We start from the raw sequence: 22,941 nt of genomic DNA, 5'->3' as shown, positions 1-22,941 counted from the left end.
CAGTCTTTCAATATCATAGCACCGCTTTTCTGAATAAGTAAGTGAAAGACACAAAATTTCAAAGATATTTTATTCAAAATTCTCCATCTAGGAGAAGATATATAACAATGTGCACACATGCTTTTAATAACTTATTTCCCTATACAACTTGCATCCTATATAACAGTACAATAAATGAGCAAAACAAAATAATTAGCACTTAAATAATCCATCATGTAAATAGCATTGAAGAAGGGGTACAAGGTGCAATCTGTAATTTTCATGACTGAGCCACAGAGCATCCATCATCTAGTTGAGTATGTGTCTAAAAATTGGGACACCTTTCTAATTAGTGATGTTAAAGGCTATCAGGACCTATGTTGGTTTTCGTTAAATCTAGTGAGCCTGGGCAGATGGGCTCCATCACTTTTATCCCTTTCTTATAAATATTTTTCCCTTTTATGTTGCTTTCACAGTTTTAAATAAAAATATTTTTTATGCTCGTGTGTACTATTATGTCAACACTCTTCTAGCACAGAATTATGTTAATTGGTTATTTTATAGCTAGCAAGATGGTCCAAACACATTAAGAAAAGAAATTGACCACTTAGTTCTGCCAAAGTAGCACCTAGAAAAACAGCACATCAATAAACTTTCTCCTGCTAGTCCTCACATGATGCAGGCAAAGAGACATGGCAACAACTTCAAAAATATGGGCAGAAGTTTAAGGAAGAAGATACTATTCTTGTTCCTGAAAAAAAAAAAAAATCTAACTAGTCAGTATTTCTCTATTGCATTTAAAAATCTCGGAGTTATACTGATTGCTAAATCAGAGTAAGATTATACAAGAGGAAAACAAGATAAAAATGACTGACAAGTGAAACCTGCACTTCTTCCAAGCAATTCTATTTTCCAAGGGAAAAAAAAAGGCACAGGAGGTACTCATTTCAATTTGGCTCAAAAATAATGGAAATTAATTTAAAAAGTTGGCAATAACTACTGAAACATAACATCCAATTTTCTAAATATTCTTTGACAGAGCTCAACACACAAAGAAAAACTCTGACTGTGGTTCACCATCATCAAGACTCTATCCTGTCTGACATTTCTACACTGACTGAATCCGAAAGACTGTCTGCAAAGTAGGATCTAATCATTAATTTCAATAAAACATCTACTTGATAAACATTTTCTTTCTAAAACTTAACCTATGTCCAAGCCAACTTCCTTTTGTGGAACTGAAATGATTCTGATGCTCTAATTTTCAGCTGATTGTGAAAGTATTATAGTAATCCCACATACCAAGAAACACCAAGAGATGGAAAGTCAAATAGTATTACCTCTGTGAAAGCTAACACAGATTTTACTTAGATACATGTAAACCGTGAATCCTAAGTTTCAAAAAAACAGTAGTTGTGGTCAAGTTTATACCCTACATCATTAACAGATAGCAATAATATTTATTATAATTGTAAACATAAGCCTGTATCCCAAGAGAGCACATCCAAGAAAAGGTGCACCTGCTGTAACAATGCACCTGACATCCCCTTACAGACTCTTGGTGACAACTGTAGTGTAACTAACCAACTGCCAGTGCCGAGTAGGACTCTAGGGATTTATGTTTCCCAACACCACTGAGCTACTGTAGCAGCAATGATGATGTGACAAAATGCGCTGAACAAGTTACACACTTAAAAAGTCATCAGGACATCTCGTTCCTGTACACTAGTATAGAAGGGTCTTCCAAAGATAAACGAGTGGAGGCCTGGTTTGATTTTCTCAGCTAGAGCCATTATTATGTTCAGGTCGCCCTCTGCTGTTAAATCAAGGTCTATCTTCAGGTTCCGCAGCGATTTAAAGGGCTTTTTCCCCTTCTGCCTACACATAATAATAAAAAAGAAATTGTGATACAGAAAATGTCCAAAGGGAACAAAACCAAAAACAATGTAGGGGGGTTTTTCTCCCGTTGAGGAGTCTGACTTACGTATCATCTTCTATGTATTTTATTAGCGTCAAGGCTTTTCTGTGAAGGACGAGCAGAAACTGTGCAAGGAAAGTACTCCTGAGAGATAAACCAGGTTTCAAATGGAAGACCTGCAGGAAGATGAAACGTTTAAACAAATAACCTGCTCCTGTTGTACTTGGACAGTGTGTTTCTGTCTGAGTGTTGACAGCGCCTGGCAGATATCCACGTTAGAGCAGTGACCCTCGATCCTTTCCACAGACGCGCCCTGACAGACCAGGTCTGGGAGCAATCTGATAGTTCTATTTTAAGAATGGACTCAAATTTTCATTCTACCTTCGACTAGGTCCATATTTATTTTATTATTAAAAATCCCGATATAAGTTACCTCCAGTTGGGATACTAGACTTCTTTCTGCCCACATCTTCAAATAAAATTAGAGCTCCCAGAAGCTGAGCCAGGCTTAGACTCTGGTTTTGAGATATTCATAGTTTTCTATGTTGGGGGGTGGGGTACATGTGGAATGGTCAGACGATTTTATTTCTGCTTGGGGAGCACTGAATTACATGATTACCAATTATTCTTGACCTTTGCAATGTCACAGACCACACAGACCTTGATCCCAAACTTCTAGTTAATCTAAAGATCTTATTTCAAAGCTACACTGTTTCCTGGCCTGATCCCCAGAGTGGTATTATAAGAAAACTCTGTTATACGAAGAAATAAGACCCATATAATCTATAATTTTCTTCAAAAATCTATAGATCTTTTTAAAGGAATGAGACAATAAGGATGCTATCATTTAAATAAAATTTAAAGACATGTTTGGAACAATTAAGGCAAAAAAAATTTGTACACATACCCCTCTTTACCAAAAGAAAACACTCTTGGGTTATAAGTTAGTGCTTAAAATGAAAACATTTGAACTGGGGGATGCTGCATCTTCAATTGTTAATGTACAGGCTACTCCTCTGTATAATTCAGAAGAAAAATAATTTTGACACTTTAGAAAGACCAGAGACATTACAAAAGGACTTAATGTGAAATTCTATATATAGTACAGGCATTGTGGGATATATTAAAAAAGAAAACACATCGTATCATTCACTCTGACAATCTCAGGTTTAATATTTACCTGATCCAGGAAGGCTTTTACTAGAGTATCTCTGTGTAAGACATCTTGAAAAATATTCCTATGAAGAAAACAGGCCAGATGTTGAAATGGCTATACAATGCTACTTTCCACAGTCTCTCACGCCAGCCGATACAGTAAATTCTTACAAATGGGATTATAAACATATTTGTAAGAATTAGATGTGTGTATTTGGATATAAAATATGTATTACATTTTAACTCAAGGATACATTGGTCTCTTATAAGAGTTCGTCAGGCTACAATGTAATTTGTCTCTTAAATAGTATAAGCAGTTCCAGGAAGGGTCTGTATGTAAATACCAATGTATATTAGTGCCCTGACCTTATAAAAAACTATTGAGAGCCTTAGGCTATTAATAAATACAATTATCAATTCCTGGCATCTCAAAAACGTAAAACAACAACAACAAAAATAAACACACACTATTACCACCAAAAACCAAAACAATATAAAAGATTAACTTCATGTACTAATGACTTCTAATAAGCAGTTTAGGAAGAAAAAAGGTAAAAAGGAGGAATGCTAAGAAACACTCAAGTGAGATTAAGGAACACACCCAGATGGTTATCTGCAACATCTTGCCCACTGGGTTTGCGTCCACAAGCCCATCATCTGGCAAGTAACATGAATCAGCTACCCAAGAAAATGTTGGCTAAACTGGCAATGATCAGAATAAGAAGTTAAGCTGTAATTCACATTTGAGATAATGTGCATCTACCACACAACCTAGGATATAGTAGGTGCTTAAAAAAAAAAAAAAAAGGTTCCCTTCCCAGGTCCCGACCCCCTTTGACCTTTTCTCTTTTTCCTCTCCTCTCCTCGCCTTCTACTTCCCTAAGGAATTACTAGGATCCTAGATTATACTCAAGTCAGAGGGGTAATGTAACATTTAGGAAGGTAAGCAATTTTTAACTGAAAAGAAAGACTGAAAATAGTAGGGATCATCATACAACTGGCAGGAGTGTCAGGGAAAGAGGTGTGTGTGCGGAGGTCAATAGGAAGTACCTAAAATTTCCTAGTTTTAAGAGATGGGTGTACCCTACTACATAAGAAGGAAACCCAGAGTGGGAAAAACCCAGCATTTTATGATTACTGGCTATCCAACTGGTGGCCAGTATGGGCACTGACAGCACCTATTCTCTGACTTTGGAGAGAGAATTCAACTATTTAAGTCTAGTGTTCTGAATATACCTGTTTCATAAATTGATTGTCTTGGTCATAAGCGAATTAGACAAAGCAAAGTGTCAAAAAAGAATATTTCTAGCAGCGGAATTTTCATATTTTGGCAGTTAGGGAAATTATTTTTAGAAGTTAAAATTTAAAATATCTTAAAAATAAGCAATACTATTTAAAAAAACAAAACTAAAATTTGTCTATAAAACATAAAAGTTAATAATACACAATCTAGTGGTTGAAAATATTTTGGGACAATTTCTGTTTAGAAAATTTACTTAGAGCTGGAAACAAACTTTAAAAATTCATGGCATTTTTTTTGTTATGATCAGCAAAGCAAGAAAAGCTGGCTAATCACAGTCAAATTAGTGAAGCAAACAGAACTGGCTGAAATGAGTAAGAAGCGATAAAAGTATACATGTATCTCCTCTAAAAAATACAAGATGGTTGTAGACCCATTCTAAAGTTCACTAAATTCCCCTCAAAAGAGCTCTCCAGCAACCAATCAAAAAATTCAAAAAAAAAACCAAAAAACAAAAAACACAATACTTTAGGAAAGAAGAAAATGTTTAAAAGCTCATACTAATTTTCACAATTTTGACACATTTACCAAAATTACCTATGTGTGAAAACTTAGTGACCTGGAATTGTTATTTTGACCAATTTGTTTTCTAAGCCAATCCCCCTAAAACTTTGTAAGGAACCACCAAGAACACTGGGGAGCTGGGAAAAGCTGGGTCTTAGTGAAGCCATCTTTCTTGCATCCAGAGCCACTGAGGCCGGGGATGCCTTGGACATGGTGTTCCTCTGCTGTGCTTTTGGACAGCACCTTCTGTCTGACTACTGATGCTTCATATGTCTGTTGCCTCAGCTCAAAAGTCTTCTTAAAGACACAGGACAGGGTTGCTTGCTCCAGTTTTACTGCTGCTTTATACACTCAAACCTGGATTATACTAGTTAACACTTCTTGAGGATACCCTATATACCAGGCACTTTAAACTGATGAAAAAGAACCATAATAGTTTACTACAATTCTTTTTCTGATTTCAGACCATCTTTTGAGTGTTTTATAATTCAGAGTTATCAAAAATGTTTTTTCTAATTGGGTCCCCATTCAACATTTTATTATCATTAGTTTTTATCTTGTGAATTTACTAATCAGACTTTATGGTAAGAAATGAGTAACAATAAAATGCAAATATAATAGAAAGCTCTATTAATATATTTTGACAGTTTTGCTGTATTTTATATTTCTACATCAAGGGAAAAATAACTCAGAATTATTTCTTTGGTTTAGTTAATAAGCCTTTTAATAATTCTTATATACTAATCTAAAAGCCAAGTGAGGAGCTGGGGCTGGGGCTGTCTGGTTGGCCACTATTAACCTCAGTACCTAGTACTGTGCCTAGGGGCTCAATATACATTTGTTAAATAAATACTTAAATACTTATTTTTAAGGACTATCCTAACCTATCTTATGGGAAACACAATTATATTAAGAAAAGGAAACAGGAAAAAAATGCTTGATTAACCAACTATTTCTTCAAACATAATTCTCCTAGTAATATTTCTTTCCTTTTAAACATCGCCTTGTTTCGTTTGTACTCATAAAAGATACAATTTCATAGATAAACAAGCCCTGTTATATAGCACAGGGAACTATACTCAGTTTCTTATATCGGCATATAATGGAAAAGAACCTGAAAAGAAAAAATATATATGTATGTATATGTATGACTGAATGGCTTTGCTGTATGCCTGAAACTAACACTGTAAATCAACTACACGTCAATAAAAAATAAAATTAAAAAACAGATACAATTTCATAATATTGCTTAATGAGAATATCAAAAGATAGGGCACAACATACAAATCGGGAGTGAAGCTCTCGTCTGTGTAGATGACGGTGTCCTGAGCCACATCTTCTTCTGATGTGGCTCTCCAGAATGCTGCCAGCTCAGACCTCATGTATCTACGCTGATTATAAATATGCTCGTGACAGGGTGGCATCTGCTTGACGGTGTTGACGTCCACATCTATGTGTGTGGTGGGGTAGGGAGCGTACATGACTTGCCGGAAGGGCAGCACAAAGCTTCCAGTGGAATCCTGTCACAATGGAAAGAAAATGTACTGTCTTATATGCCAACAGATAGGAAGGAGTTTCTTCTAATTAAAAAAACTGGCTTGGATTTAGCAAATCGAGTTCTAGAAATTTATCCTAGGAAATCAATCATGATTGTGTGCCAAACTGGAGTGACGTTTGCCCTACAGCACTGGTTTAAACAGTAGAACGCCAGCAACAGCTTAAGCATCCAGAAAGATAAGTGATTAAGTAAATAAAAATGGTTTCTTAATTAGCTGCTAAAAATTAAGCTGCCAATGTTTATGTGTTGATATTGAAAGATGTTCACAATATATTATGAAAAAAGGAGGTTAAAACATGCAGAGTATAATCCAACTTTTTTTGGGGGGGGGGTGGAGGGGAGAGTAAGATATGAAAAAATACCAACATAAGAAAAGAGGACCAGAATGATACATGCCAAATATTAACAGGGGTTATTCACTGGATTATGAGATTACAAGTGACTTTTTATGTTCTTCTTGATTATTCATATGTTCTGCTAAATCTCAATGAATATGTATTTTTATAATAAGTAAGAAAACGTACTTCTTTCCAGGTAGAGTCAGGCGGGTAGCGAATGGTCATATAACAAGGACGTCCTGTGTGTGAGGCACGTGGTATGTGCAGTGAACAACAGACAGAGGCTATTTTCAATTTTTCACTTGTACTACTGCGATAATCATATTTATAAGTAAATCTTTTGCCATACATAATTACTTCCTTAGGATGGATTCCCAGAAGTAGAAATAGTAGGTTAAATCTTGAAACAGTTTTAAGACTTTTGATATATAATGTCAAAATATTTTTTGGAAGGCTATACAATGTATACTTGTATGGAAAACTCTTAACAGATATTTTTTCATTTTAGTTTCAAGTTTTCTGCTATGCATTTGGTTTAGGTCCCTTTTACGGATAAAATTATACAATTAAATGAGGCAGTATTGGGGAAATAAAAGTACTAAGTAGCTTATTATGCCTTTGATAGGAGAAGTTCTGGGTTTCAGATTTGCACAACTTAAATCAGCAATGAGTTTCCCTTAAGCCATTTCTGTATTTAAATACTAGTATTCTGAGCTCATAGCATACACATTATTGAAAATGCAAAAGCTGAATATCATTTTTATTTGCAACAATTTTTTATACCTTTTCTTTCATTTTGCTATGCCTACATCCTCAAGAAAGCATTCACTATGAATCACATAACCATCTGGAAACCTACTTCTTCACAGTTTTGACTATAATTGAAACATTCGTAATAGATTCAATGAAGTGAATAACTATTCCCTATAATTATTGAAAATAGTTGCTGATTGATATTTATCTATTTAGCTCCTTGAAAAGCAGATCCAAGCAAATAAAGGAAAAATATAACATAATTTTTTCACTATATATATAGGCATCTTCAAATCCTATATACTTTTTAAGACAGGAAGCAGCTCAAAATTTTATTTTCAATAAATGAATACAGTACATAAACATAAAATGGTAACACAAAACTTCAAATCTGTTTAATTAAAAAAAGAAATGTCCCCTTATTGCACAACCTGATTCAAGCACATATTGAAAAACTAATCCTGAGGCCAGACAGACAGCTACTAGAAACCAGAGAGAAACACAAAGAAAGCTATTCCGTGATGTTTCACTGATACTAACTACAAATTCATTAGACATAGACTCCATGCTCAGACCTGTGTAAAGGAAATCTGATCCTTGGCATATAAACATGAGATGCATTAAATGCTAATATTCAAAATACATTTATAAAAAGCCTCAAAAATGATTTTAAAAAATTGGTTTCACTGGTGATAACTGGAAACTATACCTTTAGTAGGCCTTGTACAAACAGCCCTGACTCGTATTTAAATGATGATTCTGCTTCACATAACCTGGAGCATTTTCTCTCTGCTGGAGTCAGAAAAAGGCATAATGTTCTTACAATCTGTAAATGAAAATATTTTAGCATTAAAATATGAAGTAAAAAAGCCACTGGTCTGCTTATGAAAGATACCTGAATAGAAATTTCAATTGTTCTTGTCAAAATCTATTCTGAGAAATAAGTATTCCTTAGTCATTTGGAATAGTCTATGGGATATAAACAGCTATTGCTTAAAATAGGCATTCTGTGGTCAAATAAGTTTGGGAAATGCTAATAAATGTACTGTATAGTATCTCAAAACCTTTACCATTTGAATACATATTGTGACTCTCCAGGTACTGATACAATATACAGACTTCCTCAAGTTTATTTGTCCATGGTACCCTTATTCCATATCTTAGTCTTATATTGGGAAAGAACAATCTTTCTAATGATTGATTGCATCTCCATCCAGCAGCAAGTATGTTTCAAATAAGCAAATAATTTGGACAAGAAAACTAAAAGCAATTAAATTAGGCAGAATTATGGCTGCTGTTTAATAGCTCTGCATGTGAAATCCCATTATGATGACTATCAAAGAAAGGCCAAATTTTTCAATAGAACGAGAATCAATTCTATCAAATTTAATTTAAAATAAGTAAGCAATTGGTTGGGGTTTAGAAACCTATGATTCTAACAGGATTTGATCACAGCTCCATTAGGAAAAATAAAAAGCCATCTATCTAGCCTGGAATTCAGACTACATTCAGGCTTTTCATATTAAAGCAGTGTTTCAAACTAGTGATGGCAACCTTTTTCTCAAATTACAAAGATACAAGAGAGCTATTGAGCCAGAAGAGGAAGTAGGATGAGAAAAATGTTTTAAAACACAGAGCCCCAACCACGGAGACTTTCTTCCTCCCCGAGAAGCAACTAGAAAGTCCCCGTGGAACCAGAATGCTTTGGAGGACACAAATTGAAAGCTGCCTTCTTGGGATAATAGAAACAATAATAAATCACTAGGTGTAATGTAGTAATAGAGGTAACCTAATCTCTCATAAGTGGCTGTAAGAGAGATAATTTTGGTAAATCAAAGGTTATGGAAGTATACAGGGTAGCTTATTACAGAAAAAAATACAAATATATTTGTGAAGTAAATGATCATTCCTAACACACTTCCTGTGTAAAACTTAACAACAAAAATTAGGTTTGCTTAAATTGATAGATACGTGCCCTTATCTCTAATTAATGGTCAGTGAAGAAAAGTACATAATCTCTTAGTTTATTACCTAATGCTTGGAAAGGTAGCTGTTTATTATCTTTATTAACTCATGTAGCACTAAAGGAAATGGTCAGAAATGCCACTGACCGGTTAGTAGCAATAGGCCCCTGAAAGGAATAGATTTAGGAAGGAAAGCAAGAGAATGAAATCAAGATGAATGATCAGATACCATTTCTCTGGAATTAGTACCAGAGGCTATCTTCATATTTATTAAAGATAACATCAGGAAATAGAAGACAAATGTTGTTTTAAAAATCTGATTTTAAAATATTCTCAAAATTATTTATATAATACTAATAATGATATATATGAATTATCAAAATGAAACTGATGAATGACTTCCTATTCAAACAGTTTACTTTACACCAATTTTTGCCACAGGATGTCACAGTAATTTAGTCAGACTATATTGCCTTCTTGTATTAGTAGATCATCTTGACTGCAGCCTAACCTTTGGTTTTTTTTTGGAAAAGATGTATTTTTTTAATTAAAATATAGTTGACTTACCAACTTAACCTTTAAATTACAATCCGTGATATGTTAGCAGTATTAAAAAGCCAGATCATTTGCTGGGTTATAAAATAAATTACCTTATTTACTTTCTCTGCACTGCTCCCTACTACAACAGAACAGCCACAGGTCTGCAAGTGTGAGCTGATGGCACTGTAAATTGAAGAAAAAAAGATTAAAAACATTGGCTGTAAAACAATTTCACAAACTAAACTAAACTAAACTAAAGACAAGTGAGCTTGAATAGTTTTACGTGATGAACACCAAAGCTATGATTATAATGTCATCTTTTATCTCCATAGTACATTGCATTTTCTACCACATGGCCTTCACAGATTCTACCTGAACCATAATACAATGCAGTTAGCACAACATCACCATTTTGTAGTGGAAGAAACTGAGGTGTAGAGAGGTTAAGTGATTTATTTAAAGTCATATGTGGGGGGAGGGTATAGCTCAAGTGGTAGAGCACATGCTTAGCATGCCTGAGGTCCTGAGTTCAATCCCCAGTACTTCCTCTAAGAATAAATAAAGAAGTAAACCTAATTACTTCCCCCACCAAAAACCAAAAATCTTAAAGTCAAATGGGATTAAAAATAGCATTATGAATGGCTGACACCAACAGAATCAGGACTAAAGACCTTCTGATTTAAGCCATTTAAGACTTCGAGACTAAATACACTCACGTCTCTGAGATTCCATCATGAACCTAAAGGAGAAGACTGTAGACATAAAAGCAAGTATTTTTTCCTTTCACTCTTTATTTTTTAAAATAAAATTTTATGATAATCTGTAATTGTAAAGAAACCCTAAAGTAGAAAATGAGATTATATACATAGAGCATTTCATTAAGGGACTGACACACAGGAACTAAATAAATATTGGCCATTATTACTATTATTATCATTTTTCTAGAAGAAATATATATAGAAAATGCTAGCTATCAGCCATTTATCATGTGCTTATATGTGCCATGCACTGTTCGAAGTGCTTACTATGATTTATCTCACTCTATGCTTATAATAATCCTATGAAGGAGGTATTATCATTATTCCCTTTGTCCAGGTAAGGAAACGGAGGCACAGGGATTTCAGGTAGCTTGGCCAGGGTTACATAGCAGTCATCCAGGAAGTCTGGCTTTAGAGCTCACATTCTTAAATACTAAAATCTACTGTAACATGGAAAGGATCAGTACAGATATGAATTTTCCTTTCTAGGCCTAAATAAGTCCATCCAGAATGCAACTTAATTTGGAACGGTTCTTAGTTTCAGCTTTAATGAGAAGAAAAACAAGAAATCAGAACCAAAAAAGGGACCAAAAATTCTTGTCTGGGTGCTACAGAAACTCAGCTTCTTTAAAAATTAAAAAGACTAACTTTAAATATATTACAGACATGGAATAAGTGAAGAAGTAACATAAAGCGAAGCAACAGTTCAAATATGCAATGCTGACCCTAGAATAACCTAGGGAGGCATTCTATTACTGTTTTCTTCCTCACAAATCTTCTCATAGGTGAGCATAAGATTTGGATCTCCTTCATCCAGCTTTTATGAAAAGAAACAAAATTCTTACTTGAGAAGAAAGCCTTCGTGACAGCTATCACCAATGTCATCATCATTAAGAACGGTATCAGCTATCTAAAATGCACCAAAAAGAAAAAAAAATTTATTCTGACTATAATATAGTGCTGAAATAGCACTTTAAATACACAAGTTTTCTGGAGTCCAGGTTCAGTATAACACACTGCCCTCATTTCTGACCATTCTGAATCCCCATAAAACAATCTGTGTGCACTACTATAAACTTTCAGAACAGATGATGTGAAAGCTGGTTGGACAAGTTAAGCAATCACTTTTTACAAGCGCAGCTTCCTCTTCTGAGCTGTCACAATCAGGGGACAAACCTTAATGACCAAGTCAGGAAACAACAAAAAGAGCTGCCTCAAGATTTCTCTACACATGCATAGTGTGTAATTCCTAATGTCCTCAACCAATGAATGAGCAAGGAAACCAGGTAAGTGAAGATAAGTAAATTCCGTTAGCAGCCACTGATTTGTACACTGCTTTGTTACAGAAAGTACTGCGTTAAATACTGATTGATTCTGTAAGGTCTGAAATGCTCCCACTTCCAGGAAATACAAAAGTGGGGAAATTGGCTAAATACATTTAATTTTATCACATTACTATTACTGATCAAAAAAGCCTCTGTTTGGCCGTAACATTCAGGATTTTAAGTGTTTCTATGAAAGTGGCTAATAATTCATATGAATAGTATGTATGACAAAAAAAGTATATTACTAAAATTAGAACATTACTAATATACATTATAGTAATAGAATTCAAGGGAATTGAGAAAGGGTGCCCTGCTCCTACTTAATATTACAAGCAAGAACTTACATCTATTTCTTCAGGAACACTGTGTGATTTCATAGATGAAAGTAGCTCCATCACAGGAATTACTTCTCCAGTAAGCATTGGAATAATACTCTGACCCTGCACAAAAAAGTAAAATGAGGTGAAGAAAATCACACAGTAGAGGATAAACTGGGCAATAAAAAATTAAAAACTGAAAGCAAATAATAATACCCTTTGATAGAAATGCTTGATAACTTGTTCAAACATAGCCCCAAACAAGTCTACTACTCCCAAACATTTGTTTCTAAAGGATCTACATGCTAATTAAAACTCATTTTTATTCTTCCAGGAACAATTTTCTTTGGTCAGAATGGAGTCATTGGTTTATCATCTACATGCAATAATTAAGTCACCATGCCAAATTTAGAAAGGCTCTCCTTTGAAATTTTATTTGATGTAGAAGAACTCCTGTTAATCAAAGGTCACTGATGCATTTTATATTTAAAAATGAGGAAAGCCAAGCATAGAAAGACTGCAATCCTTAGCAAATAACTCAGTAGTAAAGCTTGGATCAATCTCTACATTTATCTAAGGGATAATCTACCCAAATGCAAATCAAAGTCATCACATATATTGTCAACAATCAATAAAATAGACAAGTTTCCTTTAGGGTTCTTTCAAGAGAACACTACTACTTACTACATCTCAAAACTGTAATTTGGAAATCCGTAGTTTCCAGAATGACACTGAAAACTCACTAGAGAGCATCACACATGTAAAGTGTCTCAAATATGGGTGCTCCTTCAATTTATTCACTGCCACCACCACTCCTCCAAAATGTTGTGCCCATCCTGAATATGCAAACTTTTAGAGAGGCAGATGAAATCGTCATATGCCTATCAACTTTTAGCGAAACATGATTTTTTTTTTTACAATTTTTATTCATTTATTATTTTTTATTTTATGTTTTATTTTGGGGAGGATTAGGTTTTTATTAATTATTTTTCAATGGAGGTACTGGGGATTGAACCCAGGACCTTTGCATTCTAGGTACGCACTCTCCTACTGAGCTATATCCTCCCCCTAAACATGTTTTTAAAATCACATGTTATTTAAGATCAGTCTAATAATAGTCTTTTTTCCCCCCACTCACATTTTACGAAATGATTTTATTCAAACTCTTTACGTGTATCCTCGGTCATTGCTATGGTCAGCCCTTTTTTTGAGTGACCTAACTCTGTTTTCAGAACCCCTGATTAGGTAAGCTGCTTCAGAATTTAAATGTGATGCTGTCTCTGGAAATTTTATCCTAAGTCATAGGCCCCCGTGCATGACACAGGAAGTTTCACTATTTTTAAAAAATTCATCCTGTAGTCACTTGCAAACATAAAACCATTCATTGTTTCTGCTTTTTAAAGTAATTTTTAAATATTTGTTTACAATTGCAACAATCAACACATGCAATTCAAGAAGATTAATGACTGAAGCTGTGTTAAGTTTGCTTTCTTGTAAAATGATTTTTATCAGATGATAGCTATATATAAGCATCCAAAACTAGCACTGATTAAAAGTTGTTTCAGACTAATGTGTCGTCTCCAAACTATTTATTCACAATAAAGTCATTGCAAGCATGTGATGTGAGATTTGCAAGAACTCAATTAGCAGGCAACTCCTTTTTAGAAAGGATAGTTATGGGAAAATACCTTCCCTTGGGTTTAGACATACATAGTATGTCATACGCTGCGTCTCAGACATTTATCACCATACAAGTGGATATCCTCATTGAGGCTTAACAACAACAAGAAAAAAATCCCACAAGGCTGAACACAGAAGAGGCTCTAAAAGAAAATTCCTTCTGTTTTTTCCTCCTTGGACGTCTCCAACTTGAACTTCTCAGCAGGAGAATGTTTCTCCTTTAAAGACCTCCAGTTTGTCCAAGTATACTTTCCTCCTGACTAAAAAGGTAGGATAACATTTTCAGAAAGAGCCCTTCATTAAAAGAGAAAAAAACCTTAAATGTTAGGTGGTAAACTTTATAAGTATAGGTTTCTAGTTTGAAAAAAAAAATCCCTGCAAAAGTAGAATTTTCCTGGGTCCTAGATTTTCTTATCTTGAGATAACTCTACTAATTACTCCGTAACTAGCAGTTATGTCAAGAGGTTAGTGAAAGTCACCCTGTTCCTTGGCACCCTGCTTACTGACCAGCAAGTGAAAGCCTGGCTTCTCTGAGTAAAGGCAAACATTTCCCCCAAATTGCCTCCTTTTGATTTTTGTAAAAGTTATTTACAAAAGCACAAACATAACAGTATTATAAAGAAGGTTGTGTGATAGGGTTTTGTAGTTTCCTTGTTTATGTTCCTCTATTTTGACAACATTTTAGAATAAGTCATTGTTTAAAGTACCATTTGTCTCAGGCATGCTAAGGAGAACCAGGGAAAAGGCTTGTTTAGATTGGAGTTTCAACAGAGGAGCAATGAGGGTGGCCAGAGGCCATGAGAGTAACAGCAAAGAACTCGCTTTCTCCACTGGGGATTCCCCTTCGGAATTTCCCTGCTCTAGGTTGAAATGCTTTGCAGTTAATTTCCATAAGGGAAACCATACTCTTGCAATGATGCTTCTCAAAATCTAGTGCCTGCTCCCCAAGGATGTTCCAAGACATGGGAAAAACAGCATACTTTTATCTGGAGATTTGATGGGTGAGGAATATCACCTGCAAATTGTAATATTAAACCAAATAGATAAATCACAGAATAAAATGTAAATTGCATGAGTTTTAAAGATACAGCATGAGACTTCAAAGAAATATTATGCTTAGAGCTGTGCCTGCACCCCCAGATACTTTAGGGTACTCACTCTCCTCCTGTTACAACTACTTCTGTGGAAATGTTTGAGAAGCAATACCTTAAAGAAAATCTCATTTAGAGTTTTTAATTTTTACTGTGAACAAGTTATCCAAAACTTAGTCTATGTAAACAGAAAAAAAAGTAGCAAAATATTAATTCATAGATGCAATTACCAAAATCCTTTATTTATTTAAGTCTTTTAGGTCTAAGATATGGAAATTTTCATCCAGTTTATTCCATGTATCTCATAAAGGCTCTGTTCGTGTTCAGGCTCACTCTGTCAAACAAATATGTCTTCAAGGCCTTAACAGGAGCAGTCCTTAGCTTTATAGAGACATAGGCCATGGGTTTGGTGGTGTCTGATAATATGCAATCTGCACCTTACCTGATCTTCCATTCTCTCTGTGCCTTCTAAGACTATCTTCTGGAAATTTTCTTGCCTTTCCTGAGCAAGAGAAAATTCATTAAAGTTAAAAAAAACTACCACATTTTGGTACTTGTTTCTTTTTCACCACACAGTTAAATGGCAGGCATCTTCTTGGGTAATTTACTTCATGGGAAAAATACTTTCCACTTAAGGGTAGGAAAAAAAAGGTGGGGGAGGATTAACCCAACAAATCCATGCTCTCATAGACAATATTAAATAAAATAAAAACGCCCTTTTCGTCCACAGTTAAAACAGATAATTTGGCAGAAAACAGTCAATGTAACATCTGCATAGTTTCACAAAGGAAACTAATGATTGGCACTTTCCAAATTACATAAGATCAAAAGCAATCTAGGGAATCTGGCTTCCAGATTTCAAATGATTTTCATGAACATGTGAGAGATAAGGAGACAAGCTTTCAAACAAGGCAGAAAAACTCTTCTTTTAAAAGATACTATTTTTCCTTACTATCTGGTAAAAGCCTTATAAAATTAATAATGCTTTAATGGACTTCCATTTTAGTATCAAACTGCAAAGCAGAAAGGAAAATTAAATTTGTTCTTCTCTTCTGCCAAAATTACAATATGTGGAAATATAAATATTACTGTATATTAAACTACAGGATTTAGGGGATAACAATAATTTCCTTAGCTCAATCTGCAAAATTAAAAGGAATTATCTCCCAAAAACCATTTGGTCCAATTTCTTCATTTTACCAATTTGGGAACTTGGCAAAGAAGTTAAAGGGACCAAAGGCTATATGGTCAAAGGCTTACCCAACAATTGTTCTGAACTGCTTAGACCCACACACAGTGTTAAGGGAAAGACACGGTCATGCAATGCAGAAAGAAAAAGCTTTGAGAGTCAAAGTTTCCCAAGACAAATCCACACTCTAAGACTTATTATGTTTCTTACTTTCTCTAAGTTTTAGCTTTCTATTTGCAATGTGGAGCTGTCATTGCCTAGCTTCCAGGGTTATTACAAAGACCACAGATATCAGACTAGATCTATCTGTACCTGATAGAGTAGAAGCAAATAATAGCTACTATTTGAGTTAATTGCACATAATTTTAAAAAATTAAATATAAATGCATCGGAAGATAAATTTTCAGGGGCAAGGTGAGCATGCTCAATAAGCTCAAAACCACTCACCTTGTGCATCCATATCCTGCCTTTCCGGATGATGTGTGTTAATCTGTCCACACACACTCTGTGAAGTGGGAGGTAGAAGCTAAGTTCTGTCTGTGGAAGTATAATGGATAGTCCGTATGTGCTCCTATCCCCGTTCCAGTTTCCATCGAAGATTAACGAAACGATAATTACTCCTTTTTCAGACAAGACAAAAAACTTTACGTCTATAGCCCCGCTCTCCGCATTTCGAAGGATCTCTCCATTTAGGGTATGGTTGGCAAGAAATGTTATTTCTCCATCGCTGAGGAGTAACTGTTCTGTCTTCGGGGCCCAAATGTGCCTTACTCTAGGGCCAAGAATATTGTCCCAGTAAGCGAAGGTAGCTGCTAATAAAGGTGATTCACCACTTAAAGCAATCTCTGTCTTGGCAACAGCTGGAGATGGTGGTGGACAGAGAGTCGACATCACTGCATCCCAATTGTCACATTATCCAAAAGCTCCAAGGATATCTAAACAATGACATACACAACCAATGATTAGGCTCAGCAATTTAAAAAGTCATCCATCAAAAATTCAAAAGCTTTAGGCATATACGGTTTCCTTCTCTTCGGTCAAAAAGATTTGGAAGCATGTCTTCTACCAGGAAATAGACATTAAACTAGCATGGCAGGTGCACAGTAAGTGTTTGCTGATATGATGAGAAATCTTACAATACATAGTAACTTGTCACTGATATTCAGGGCACAAACTTGGAACTCCAAAATAATGATGATCTTAAAAAAAGCCTCTGAACATTAATATGCAATATTATATACTAAAACTCATACAATAGAGCCTCACTGTTTCTAAATATCCAGTCTATATGCAATTCTCAAGTGATTGGGTATTTTGGTTCCTAAACCATAGGAACTAAAGAGAAGCAAACTTGGAACGGGGAGGGCTCACCTAGAGACCATGGCACTTGCTGTGGGCTGAATGGTGTCCTCCACAAAATATATGTTCAAGTCCTAACCCCCTATATCTGTGAATGTGACCTTATTTGGAAATAGGTATAATCAAGGTAAGATGGGGTCATACTGGTTTAGGGTGGGTCCTAATCCAATGACTGAAATCGTCATAAAGAGAGAAAGATTTGGAGACAAAAAGATACAGGGAAAACAGGGCCATGTGAAGAGCAAGGCAGAAATTGAAGTGATGCAGCTATAAGCCAAGGAATGTGAAGGGCTGCTAGCAACTATCAGAAGCAAAGAAGAGCAAGGAAGGATTGTTCCACAGAGCCATTAGAGGAGCACGTCCCTGCTGTCATCGTGTTTCAGACTTCCGACTTCCAGAAATGAGAGGGAAAACAGTTTTGTTGTTTTGCATCACCCAGTTTGTGGTACTTTGTTATGGCAGTTCACACTTGACAGTAGAAAACCTTAAAAGCCACTAAGAGGAGGGAAAAAAAAGAAAGACAAAAGATTGCAAGAACACAACAATCTAGAACCATAACAGAAAATGAGCAAAAAGTCCTCCATGCACTCAATTATTCTTAACACACTCTTTGGGCATCAGGGTACTAAAGCCCAATACTGGTGTTAAAACGATGGAGAAATACATTTAATATACTATTCAAGAAAGCAGTGGAGCATTTAGTCATTACAAAGAGAGTTCTATTCTAAAGGGCTAAAGCAAAAAAGTTTTAGCTATTTAAAACATGTAGAGAACTAAACGATTGAATGGGCCCTTTCAACCTTTCAACTGAATGGGATCTTTCAACCTTTCAATCAGCTGAGAAAACAGAGAAGAGTGAATTGCCCAAGGTCACTGAGCCAGGCTAGAATCCAAGTCTCTTGTATATCTTAACCCACCCCAGCATATCATTCTGAAAGTGTATATTCAATGTGATATTAATGTAAAATGAATTTAAAAAATGATAAATGGGTAAATGGATAGATAAAGCAAGTATAGTAAAATAGTAATAACAATTTTTCAACTTTATGTTTGAAATTTTTCATAATAAAATTTGGGTAAAAAAAAGAAAAAAATGTAAAATGAATCATTCTTGCCTAACATTAAAATTGAATACTTGCATCCAAACACCAAAAATGAAAAAAAAAAGCCAATTTCAGTTAAGCAAGTCTAAAATTGTGGAATCTATTCATCATAATGGTAAAGGGTAGCAGTTCATACATGAACCATGATATACCTATCTTTGCCTGTATGATTGCTTTGGGAGATAACATTTGACCTATAACTAATTTCATGTCAAAGTCAATCCTTTTACTTAAAGAATTCCAACTACGTCTTGCAAGAGAGTTCAGAGACTAATGAAAAGCAGAAAAAATACTCTAATTTTAGAGTACTGCATAGCACTTTTATCATAATGTCAAGAATAGGTACACAGTGCTTGGCAAAATGCTTTGTCGTAAGTATGTACAGAAATGGTTTAACACAAAAGACAGTTTTTATGTGTGTATTTTTAATTTCAGAAACTCATTTAGAGAATATCCACTTTTTTTAATGTGTTATATCAATTTAACAGACTTAAGAGACTACACGGGGTATAAACTGTATAGCTTGATTTAAATAATCCACTGTTACGGATACAATTTAAACAGTCAATTTACAATGACAGAGTATAGAACTATAATTTGAACTGAAATTGTAATGATGCTCTTATCATTAACAACAGCAAACTGGAGGCGAAGGAGATGAATGAAATAAACATGGAGCCATACAATTATATTGTAAACTATTCTTCTTTTGTTCTTCCTTTTTAGATAAAAAAGGTGAATAACCATAAAGGCAATATTGCAACTCAAACATTTCATCATTACATTGAAAATAAAAAACATCCTTAACCAGAATTGAGCCCTGGAGCAAAATCTGGTTAGATTATGGGAAAACTTTTTACCTGATTGTGAAAATCCAATTATTATAGACCACTAAATACATTCAATCTCACTGCTTGTATCATTAGAAAGAAAATAAGGGACAAGGATTATGTTGAACTTTTTAGCTTTAAATCTTGCCAAAAGAAATAACCTGAGAAATGAAACATCACTGAGCAGTATAGTTAGGAAAGTAGTAAAAATGAGTTTACCAACACTTCAAGTCATCATCTATGGTAAAGAAAAACCATACATACAAACATGGCTCAAAAAAATCAGTTCAAGACCAAGAGTCTTTTATCTACATTTCTTATTTACATGCAGTGCTGGCTACACCAGAGGGTTATCAAACAAAAGCCGTAAGAGTCTTTGAGGGAAGCCAGGATCCAAATTGGGTGACATAGTGGCTTGCCACACTCCTGTAAACAAAGAACAGGGTTCATGAGGATGTACCCAATACACTTTCTGAAAATAATCCAACATATGCAGACATAAAGATTATATTAATTATCATCTATTAAAACTATTAGCACAGAAGTAGGTTTGAAGTTTTGCTTTTTCTCAAACCTTTTCTAAAAATCAGCCATGTCTTCTCTGATTGATATTTAGAAAGCTGGTTGGTCCACTGCTGTTGTAAATCAGAATTCAACCGTCAAAAGGCCCACACTTCTTGTAATCATGTTTTCTGTTTCTTTTCTCCCAGCCTAAGAGAAGCAGAATCTGAAACCAGCCCACCTTCCAAAACAACAGCTGCCCAGACCAACTTTATTGACAGTGAAGTGCCTGTAACATCAGACAGTTTGCAACACTTTCCAAGACTCAGAGGTAAAGTTGATGATCTCACTATCAGACCATCTCTCACAGCTGCAGTTTCTCAGGTAATAGGCAGGCTGACCTACTGCTCCTTAGAACTGAATTAAAAAAGAGCCTAAGGGCGGGCTTAAAAGAGAGGCGTCTCTGGCTTTTTAGTTCTTTGTCTGAAAGCAAAATCTGGACTGCTAACAGAGCCAAATAAAGAGACTATTTCATCAACTTTATAAGGGAAAAAAAGATTCCAAATTTTAGCCCCTATGTAATTGTTTCCTGGAGCAGGTTAGTGCTGGCTAAGTGCACGATCGCAATGTGGTTTATCATTTCTCCCGTTTTTGTCTCATGTATAAAGAGTACCGTCATCATGAGGTAGTTTCCAGCTGATTCTGGACTTTCCTAGACTGCTATAACACCATCATATTTCGAGTATTGACTCCATATTATTAATTTCCCATATACTATATTCTTGCTTCTGTGATGTTTCCATCATGTTAAAAGTTTTCCGAAGTCTGAGAAAGATGGTATATAGCAGTATTTTCCAGTTTCTCTGTACAAATTAAATTGCCACATGTATTGTGTCTTCTTGCTTCGCATCACATGAGAGATGAGAAAAGTTTAAATCGAAAATTATCCACGGCCACAACCAGACTGTTTTTATTAGAGCCTAACAATCTCCATTGTTTCTGAAAGGGCCATCTCTCTCTGCGGCAAGTGCATGACCTCCCTGTCTCCTGAATAGACAAGCCTGGTAGAGTCCCCCGGGGCCGAAAGGGCCATTTCTCTCTGCGGCAAGTACATGAACTCCCTCTCTTCTGAATAGAGAAGCCTGGTGGAGTTCCTCGGGGCCAGTCTGACCCTGTGTGGATACCGCAGACGCGTAATCAGTGCACTTCTTTCTGCGACCGATATCATCAATCAAGACTGATGCCCAAGTCATACTAGTCACTTCCTTTAAGTAAGTCTGTGTAACCTCGGAGAAGTGAAGTAAGCAGGTCGTGCCAAACAGTATGGGAGCAAAACCCAGTACAGAACTGCCGCCCAAATTTACAAGACATCAGCAATCCTTAGAAACTTCAAACTCCGCAGGCGTGTAATATTACCCCACCCCGCCCTACACTCTTTACCGCGTCTCGGACTCCGACTCGGTCCGGAGCAGCCGCGCGCCGCCCGCCCCCTGGCTTTCCCCCGGCCAGGCCTCTCGGTGCCCGAGGCTCCTCGCCCTCGAGCCCACAGCACAGGGGCTCTGACGGGTCCCTCAGGGTCTCACGGCGGGTCCCCGGGAAGAAGCCGGCTCGGGAACTGCGGGCGCGAAAGCGGGAAAGGGGCCCGATCCCCATTCCCCTGTGTCTGCACCGCGCTGCCGGGGAGCAGGGGGCCCGGATGCAGGCAACTTCACTAGTCGCCGGGCTGGAACACCCGATGTCGGCTGTTGGTCAGAGAAGAGAGGGGCAAAGAGAGGACCAGCCGAGCTTAGCCCAGGGGAGAGCTTCCACCGCCGCCCCAGCGCGGTCCCGACACTCCGACCCCAAACAGCCCCCTACACCGGGGCTTCTCACTCACCCACTCGCCGCCGCCTGCGCCGCTGCCGCCGCCACCGCCGCCGCGCCGCCGGGGGCACACGGACCGCAACCGCAGCCCCGCCCCCGCGGCTCTAGCCACGCCCCCGGGCCCGGCCCCAGCGAGCGCCACCGCCCCCGAACCCACTTCTCGCCGCGGTCATTTCCTTCGTCGTGCGCTTCTTCTGGTTAAATTTTATCCTGTGTCTCCTCTTTCACCCTCAGCAAATAGTGTGAGAGCACGGAGAGAGGAGAAAGGGCGGGAAAAACAAAACCACACAGCACCTCAACACACACCCACTGCTGTCTCCAGGATTCGCCCCCGTAGAAAGGAGCCTGGGGCTAGTAGGGATGGCTGACGCATCAAGCGCCATCTTTCACGAGGGCGGAACTAGTCACTGTTGCAGCACCGCCATTTCTTCGTGGGATACCGTAGGTACGTGTTGACGTTTTCGAATTGAGGTTACGTAAATACGCGTGGCTTGTGCAAGGGGGGCGGGGCCGAGTTGCTCAATGGCGCGCTCCGGAATCTTGTCAGCGGAAAGTTGTTGACCGAGATGGTACGGTTCTTAACGGGGCAGGCTGCTGGGCCCGGAGAAAGCAAAGCAGAATTGGTGGTTGTGAATGGTTTTGTTTGTGCTTGGCAGGTAGTGGGCGCTCAACAAATACTTGACGAATGAATGGATTTTTTTTTTTCCTTCTGACAAAATTTAGTACACTGTAACTTCAGCCCAAGTCTGGTGAGGTAATTTCCTTTCCCACTGTACGTAGTCACAACAGTTTTGTCTTCTTTACGTGTAATCATTTTCCCGAGCATGATTTTCACACCTTTAAACATCCTGTTTGATAGTTTCACAATGTGGGTGAGTTGGGTTTTTTAACCTTTGAAAATGTACTTTATTGTTCT

At 36.7% G+C, this 22,941-nt stretch overlaps 1 protein-coding gene and 1 long non-coding RNA gene across 3 annotated transcripts in view; one reads left to right on the top strand and one right to left on the bottom strand.

Moving 5' to 3' along the window:
• The window catches only part of LOC123617687 (uncharacterized), a 35,298-nt gene extending 14,805 nt beyond the window's left edge, over positions 1–20,493 (top strand). The window contains exon 3 of the long non-coding RNA XR_012506331.1: positions 20,372–20,493. This is a non-coding gene — a long non-coding RNA (uncharacterized LOC123617687). The remainder of the gene's footprint in view (positions 1–20,371) is intronic.
• On the bottom strand, positions 52–22,169 carry C9orf72 (C9orf72-SMCR8 complex subunit). 2 transcript variants are annotated; one of them, XM_074361483.1, is made up of 13 exons: positions 22,039–22,155; positions 21,603–21,904; positions 19,987–20,087; positions 16,817–17,304; positions 15,623–15,682; positions 12,437–12,532; positions 11,613–11,677; positions 10,120–10,192; positions 8,215–8,331; positions 6,141–6,376; positions 3,078–3,135; positions 1,964–2,073; positions 52–1,857 (listed from the first exon to the last, which is right to left on the bottom strand). In XM_074361483.1, exons 4-13 carry the CDS (start codon positions 17,258–17,260, stop codon positions 1,671–1,673), a joined length of 1,446 nt encoding a protein of 481 aa, XP_074217584.1. In that variant the 5' UTR covers positions 17,261–17,304; positions 19,987–20,087; positions 21,603–21,904; positions 22,039–22,155; the 3' UTR covers positions 52–1,670. The 2 variants fall into 2 exon arrangements, with proteins under 2 accessions (XP_074217584.1, XP_074217585.1); XM_074361484.1 differs by lacking the exons at positions 19,987–20,087; positions 21,603–21,904 and having other exon boundaries at positions 22,039–22,169.
• Positions 22,170–22,941: the final 772 nt, after the last annotated feature.

This window comes from Camelus bactrianus, chromosome 4, assembly GCF_048773025.1.
Source record: "Camelus bactrianus isolate YW-2024 breed Bactrian camel chromosome 4, ASM4877302v1, whole genome shotgun sequence".
In the NCBI taxonomy this organism is placed as follows: domain Eukaryota; kingdom Metazoa; phylum Chordata; class Mammalia; order Artiodactyla; family Camelidae; genus Camelus; species Camelus bactrianus.
Note: the sequence above shows the minus strand (reverse complement) of the source record. Positions and strands in the feature narration are given on the sequence as shown.